Source organism: Palaemon carinicauda, chromosome 36 (genome assembly GCF_036898095.1).
Source record: "Palaemon carinicauda isolate YSFRI2023 chromosome 36, ASM3689809v2, whole genome shotgun sequence".
In the NCBI taxonomy this organism is placed as follows: domain Eukaryota; kingdom Metazoa; phylum Arthropoda; class Malacostraca; order Decapoda; family Palaemonidae; genus Palaemon; species Palaemon carinicauda.
In genome coordinates this window covers 51,423,537-51,431,036 of record NC_090760.1, presented here as the reverse complement: position 1 = coordinate 51,431,036, position 7,500 = coordinate 51,423,537, and the positions used below count along the sequence as shown (strand labels likewise).

Here is a 7,500-nt window from a genome sequence, read left to right as displayed (position 1 = left end):
TGTACTTCCTTCGTCAAGGAACATAGCAGGCCAGAAGAACCTCAGCTTCTTCTGTCTACGGGGCCAGCACCAACCCTTACGCTCACATGACGAAAGAATCTGTACTTCCTTCGTCAAGGAACAGAGCAGGCCAGAAGAACCTCAGCTTCTTCTGTCTACGGGGACAGCACCAACCTTTACGCTCACATGACGAAAAAATCTGTACTTCCTTCGTCAAGGAACAGAGCAGGCCAGAAGAACCTCAGCTTCTTCTGTCTACGGGGCCAGCACCAACCCTTACGCTCACATGACAAAAGAATCTGTACTTCCTTCGTCAAGGAACAGAGCAGGCCAGAAGAACCTCAGCTTCTTCTGTCTACGGGGCCAGCACCAACCCTTACGCTCACATGACAAAAGAATCTGTACTTCCTTCGTCAAGGAACAGAGCAGGCCAGAAGAACCTCAGCTTCTTCTGTCTACGGGGCCAGCACCAACCCTTACGCTCACATGACAAAAGAATCTGTACTTCCTTCGTCAAGGAACAGAGCAGGCCAGAAGAACCTCAGCTTCTTCTGTCTACGGGGCCAGCACCAACCCTTACGCTCACATGACAAAAGAAGCTGTACTTCCATCGTCAAGGAACAGAGCAGGCCAGAAGAACCTCAGCTTCTTCTGTCTACGGGGCCAGCACCAACCCTTACGCTCACATGACAAAAGAATCTGTACTTCCTTCGTCAAGGAACAGAGCAGGCCAGAAGAACCTCAGCTTCTTCTGTCTACGGGGCCAGCACCAACCCTTACGCTCACATGACAAAAGAATCTGTACTTCCTTCGTCAAGGAACAGAGCAGACCAGAAGAACCTCAGCTTCTTCTGTCTACGGGGCCAGCACCAACCCTTACGCTCACATGACAAAAGAATCTGTACTTCCTTCGTCAAGGAACAGGGCAGACCAGAAGAACCTCAGCTTCTTCTGTCTACGGGGCCAGCACCAACCCTTACGCTCACATGACAAAAGAATCTGTACTTCCTTCGTCAAGGAACATGGCAGACCAGAAGAACCTCAGCTTCTTCTGTCTACGGGGCCAGCTCCAACCCTTACATTCACATGACAAAAGAATCTGTACTTCTTTCGTCAAGGAACATGGCAGGCTAGAAAAACCTCAGCTGCTTCTGTCTACGGGCCCAGCTCCAACCCTTATATTCACATGACAAAAGAATGTGTACTTCCTTCGTCAAGGAACATAGCAGGCTACAAGAACCCCAGCTTCTTCTGTCTACAGGGCCAGTACCAACCCTTATGCTCACATGACAAAAGAATCTGTACTTCTTCGTCAAGGAATATAGCAGGCCAGAAGAACCTCAGCTTCTTCTGTCTACAGGGCCAGCACCAACCCTTATGCTCACATAAGAAAAGAATCTGTACTTCTTCATCAAGGAACATAGCAGGCCAGAAGAACCTCAGCTTCTTCTATCTACAGGGCCAGTACCAACCCTTATGTTCACATGACAAAAGAATATGTACTTCTTCATCAAGGAACATAGCAGGCTACAAGAACCCCAGCTTCTTCTGTCTACAGGGCCAGCACCAACCCTTATGCTCACATGACAAAAGAATCTGTACATCCTTCGCCAAGGAACATAGCAGGCCAGAAGAACCTCAGCTTCTTCTGTCTACAGGGCCAGCACCAACCCTTATGCTCACATGACGAAAGAACCTGTACTTCCTTCGTCAAGGAACATAGCAGGCCAGAAGGACCTCAGCTTCTTCTGTCTACAGGGCCAGCACCAACCCTTATGCTCACATGACAAAAGAACCTGTACTTCCTTCGTCAAAGAACATAGCAGGCCAGAAGAACCTCAGCTTCTTCTGTCTACAGGGCCAGCACCAACCCTTATGCTCACATGACAAAAGAACCTGTACTTCCTTCGTCAAGGAACATAGCAGGCCAGAAGAACCTCAGCTTCTTCTGTCTACAGGGCCAACACCAACCCTTATGCTCACATGACAAAAGAACCTGTACTTCCTTCGTCAAGGAACATAGCAGGCCACAAGAACCTCAGCTTCTTCTGTCTACAGGGCCAGCACCAACCCTTATGCTCACATGACAAAAGAACCTGTACTTCCTTCTTCAAGGAACATAGCAGGCCAGAAGAACCTCAGCTTCTTCTGTCTACAGGGCCAGCACCAACCCTTATGCTCACATGACAAAAGAACCTGTACTTCCTTCTTCAAGGAACATAGCAGGCCAGAAGAACCTCAGCTTCTTCTGTCTACAGGGCCAGTACCAACCCTTATGCTCACATGACAAAAGAATCTGTACTTCCTTCTTCAAGGAACATAGCAGACCAGAAGAACCTCTGCTTCTTCTGTCTACAGGGCCAGCTCCAACCTTTCTGCTCACATGACAAAAAAATCTGTACTTCCTTCGTCAAGGAACATAGCAGACCAGAAGAACCTCTGCTTCTTCTGTCTACAGGGCCAGCTCCAACCCTTATGCTCACATGACAAAAGAATCTGTACTTCCTTCGTCAAGGAACATAGCAGACCAGAAGAACCTCAGCTTCTTCTGTCTACAGGGCCAGCTCCAACCCTTATGTTCACATGACAAAAGAATCTGTACTTCCTACGTCAAGGAACATAGCAGGCCAGAAGAACCTCAGCTTCTTCTGTCTATAGGGCCAGCTCCAACCTTTATTTTCACATGACAAAAGTATATGTACTTCTTTCTTCAAGGAACATAGCAGGCTAGAAGAACCTCAGCTGCTTCTGTCTACAGGGCCAGCACCCTTATGTTCACATGACAAAAGAATCTGTACTTCTTCATCAAGGAACATAGCAGGCTACAAGAACCCCAGCTTCTTCTGTCTACAGGGCCAGTACCAACCCTTATGCTCACATGACAAAAGAATCTGTACTTCTTCGTCAAGGAACATAGCAGGCCAGAAGAACCTCAGCTTCTTCTATCTACAGGGCCAGTACCAACCCTCATGTTCACATGACAAAAGAATATGTATTTCTTCGTCAAGGAACATAGCAGGCTACAAGATCCCTAGCTTCTTCTGTCTACAGGGCCAGTACCAACCCTTATGTTCACATGACAAAAGAATCTGTACTTCTTCCTCAAGGAACATAGCGGGCTAGAAGAACCTCAGCTTCTTCTATATACAAGGTCAGTACCAACCCTTATGTTCACATGAGAAAGAATTTATACTTTTTCATCTAGGAACATAGTAGGCTAGAAGAACCTCAGCTTCTTCTATCTACAGGGCCAGTCTCACAACGGTTACTGAACTTGAACTTCTTTATTTGGCATAATCTCATTAAGGAACAGCATACTAGAAGAACCTCAGCTTTTATCTACAGAGCCAGCACCAACACTTTATGTTCACATGAGGAGTTTGTACTTTATCAAAGAACAGCATACTAGAAGCAGCTCAGCTTTTTCCCTGTGTGGTGCACATCCTCTATGTTATTCCGACAGAATCGTCTCTTAGTAGTTTCCTAGTTGAACTCCCTCCAAGTATTTTCAAAATTTTGCACAGAACCATTTTCAATTATCCTATTTTTCTATTCTACAACGCAATCCTTTTTTCATTCTCTCAAGTGTTAAGTTTTTTTTTTTTTAGATTTTTTTTTCTAATTTTTAATGCAATTAAAGGAAGGATTCTCTCATTCACATCTATTATATACTTGGCCAACTTCATTCATAACTCACCCATGAAATGTAGTTTTGAATAAAAAAAAAAAAAAATTTTAGGCACCTTTGAAGGATATGACTGCATACTAGAAAAAACTAAGCTTTTTCCTTCTGCAAGGCCAGTCATCTAGATTATTCCAACAGAGCAACCATAAGGTTGACATCCGGAAGAATAGATCTAGAAATCCGACCATTTGCTCACATGACAAAGGCCTGTACCACTCCGTCATGGAACCGCTGCATACAAGAAGAAGCTCAGCTTTTTCCCTCTGCAGTGCACATCCTCTAGGTTACTCCAACAGAAATGTTTCGTAGTGGTATATTTTTGGATTTTGCTTTTTTTTCTTCTATTGAACAGCATCCTATTTACTCTTAAAAATTCTCTTCTTCGATAGCCTCTTGTAAGATATTTCTAATCCTAGCCAAGGCGACATCTTTTGCGGCCCTTCTAAGATGGCTTCCCAAGTCCCGAGATTGTCCATGAAGATGGCCTTCATTTTCTGAGTTTTCTTGTAACATATTTTCAAAATACTCGGTAAGGTTTTCTATTATTTGGCTTTTTATTGCCTTATATTCACTTTTCTTTTCAATTTTGTCTCCTTTGATTGCATTTTCATGTAGTTCAGTAAGATCATAAACTCGGCCTGTTTTCTCAGACATTTCCTCTTGTACTGATTTTCTTATCTGGGCCAAGGCCTTATCTTTAGTGCTCCTCCTAAGAGGGGTTCTAAAGTCCAGAGGTTTTCCACCAAGATCGACTTCTTTTAAGTTTCCTCGTATGGCATTTTCAAATTTCTGGATATGCCTTTTTACATTGCCTTTTTCTATTACTTCATGGATAACCTTCTTCATTTCTTCTATCTTATCACCTTTCAGAGCCTCTTCCCATACTTGAACAAGACCATATACTAAGCGTCTCTTTTCTGGAAAGACCTCCTCCATTGCAATTCTTCTAATCTTGAAAAAGGCTCTATCTTTGGCTTTCCTCCTAAGATCAGCTGTTTGTTTGCGTCCCATTACCTTTAGCTTTATAATGTCTTCATAATCATCACTATTACTAACAGAATATCCTTGTGTTCCTGAGCTACTTGCTTCCTGGTAGTCTTGAAGTTCCTTTTCAATGTTTTCACTTTTCCTTTTAAGATTCTCTCTCAAGCCTGGAGATTGCCCAAGAAGATGGCCTTCATTTTCTGAGTTTTCTTGTAACATATTTTCAAAATACTCGATAAGGTTTCCTATTATTTGGCTTTTTATTGCCTTATATTCACTTTTCTTTTCAATTTTGTCTCCTTTGATTGCATTTTCATATAGTTCAGTAAGATCATAAACTCGGCCTGTTTTCTCAGACATTTCCTCTTCTACTAATTTTCTTATATGGGCCAAGGCCTTATCTTTAGTGGTCTTCCTAAGAGGGTTTCTGAAGTCCAGAGGTTGTCCACGAAGATCGCCTTCTTTTAAGTTTCCTCGTATGGCATTTTCAAATTTCTGGATATGCCTTTTTACATTGCCATTTTCTATTACTTTATGAATAACCTTCTTCATCTTTTCTATTTTCTCACCTTTCAGAGCCTCTTCTCATACTTGAACAAGACCATATACTAAGCCTCTCTCTTCTGGAAAGACCTCCTCCATTGCAATTCGTCTAATCTTGAAAAAGGCTTTATCTTTGGCTTTCCTCCTAAGATCACCTGTTTGTTTGCGTCCCATTACCTTTAGCTTTATAATGTCTTCATAATCATCCCTATTACTAGCAGAATATCCTTGTGTTCCTGAGCTACTTGCTTCCTGGTAGTCTTGAAGTTCCTTTTCAATGTTTTCACTTTTCCTTTTAAGATTTTCTCTCAAGCCTGGAGATTGCCCAAGAAGATGGTCTTCATTTTCTGAGTTTTCTTGTAACATATTTTCAAAATACTCGATTAGGTTTTCTAATGTTTGGCTCTTTATTGCCTTATATTCACTTTTCTTTTCAATTTTGTCTCCTTTGATTGCTTTTTCATGTAGTTCAGTAAGATCATAAACTCGGCCTGTTTTCTCACACATTTCCTCTTGTACTAATTTTCTTATCTGGGCCAAGGCCTTATCTTTAGCGACCCTCCTAAGATGGTTTCTGAAGTCCCGAGATTGTCCACGAAGATCGTCTTCCTGTATGTTTCCTCGTATTATATTTTCGAGATACTCGATGTTCCTTTTAATGATCCCTTCTTCTATCACTTCAATAACAATCTTCTTTTTCTTGTCTATTTTCTCGCCTTTTAGAGCCTCTTCCCAGAGCTGAATAAGATCGTATACTAAGCCTCTCTTGTCTGGAGAGACTTCATCCATTGCAATTGGTCTGATCCTTAATATGGCTCTATCTTTCGCTTCCCTTCTAAGATAAGTTCTCTGATTCCGTGCCAGTATCTCTCCCATCATAGTTGCTCCATAATCACCACAAAAACTACCAGAATCTGCTTCTGTTCCTGGGCTATTTTCTGTCATCGTTTCTCTTAACATATTTTCAAATTTTCGGATGATTAGGGCTACCCTTGCAGCTTGGTAGGACTTTTCAAACTTAGGAATTTCAACAATCCTAGCTAAGGCCACTTTTATGGCCTCCGTAGTTGGATTCTTTCTAATTTCAAGAGAATCCTTCGGTTTTCCTTTACCTTTTATCCTTTCTTGGTATCCATTTTCGGACATTTCAAACTTATGAATTTCAACAATTCTAGCTAGGGCCACTTCTTTCGCCTCCCTAGCTGGATTTCTTCTAATTCCAACAGAATCCTTCTTCTGTTTTCCGTTACCTTTTATCCTTTCTTCATATTGCATTATACGAGTCTTCACTTGTCCTTCGTTTCCTAGTGAAACCTTTCTTTCTTGTTTCTCCATTTTTCCAGTTTTTTCAAATTTCTCGACTAGATCCTCAACGGTTCCTGGTCCTGGGTAACCGTTCTTCTTTACTTTAATTAAAGCGTCCCTGTTCGGTTCCATAGCGGAACAATTACAGCATACACAATATCCCAAATTGTTCTGATTAGTAACCACAAAATAAACTTTGGTACTCAAAGCCATTTCACAATAAAAACAACACAAATAACTGGTATTACTACACATTTTTGTTAATAACTTTCCTCTACCTTGCTTTAGGTCTATTTTGAAAAAAGAAAAAAGAAATGGAACTTGATCTGAAGACACTCAGGGAGAAGCCAAGAATGTCTTCAAAGAACAACACGGATCTCGGAGCTCAGGAAGTTTTCGGAATGTCTTCGAAATGAAGCAGGAATCCCGCAGCTTCGGAATGTCTTCGAAATGAAGCAGGAATCCCGCAGCCGGATTTGCGATCAGACGAAAGATTTATTTCGTTAATTTTTCATGATTCCTATTTTGAATACCACCAAATCGACAGAAATTATCACAAAACTATCTATTTTAGGCCTATGTCTACTACAATAGGCTTCTAAAATCATTTACAATAGGATAACATAAAGGAGAAGTAAAGACGATTTTCTCAAATTAGGATTTTATTAATTAGAGCTACATTGAACATGTTAATCATCTCCTCCGAGATTTCTGAAGAATTCCGAGAGTCGATGAAGAGATTTTCGTTGATTGGGTTGAAGAAGAAGGCGAAGATGATTGCTCTTACAGTGACTGAAGACTCGCAAGTCTGAAGAACGCCATTCCTGAAAGGATTCAGGAAGAGGATCGAAAAACCTCTCCAAGCCTGAACCCTTTTAGGAATGGCATTCTTCAGACTTGCGAGACTTCAGTCGCTGTAAGAGCAATCATCTTCGCCTTCTTCTTTAACCCAATCAACGAAAATCTCTTCATAGACTCCCGGA

General features: G+C 41.7%; 1 protein-coding gene across 1 annotated transcript; it reads right to left on the bottom strand.

Annotated features, from left to right (window-relative positions):
* Positions 1–4,051: 4,051 nt before the first annotated feature.
* LOC137628621 (probable inactive protein kinase DDB_G0270444) lies at positions 4,052–5,221 on the bottom strand. The gene has a single exon (XM_068359773.1). It carries the CDS (start codon positions 5,219–5,221, stop codon positions 4,052–4,054), a length of 1,170 nt encoding a protein of 389 aa, XP_068215874.1.
* Between the last annotated feature and the right edge of the window lie 2,279 nt (positions 5,222–7,500).

Bases quoted from the DNA above. Each gene is read 5' to 3' on its own strand.
- LOC137628621 (XM_068359773.1), bottom strand. From the start codon at position 5,221: ATGAAGAAGGTTATTCATAAAGTAATAGAAAATGGCAATGTAAAAAGG.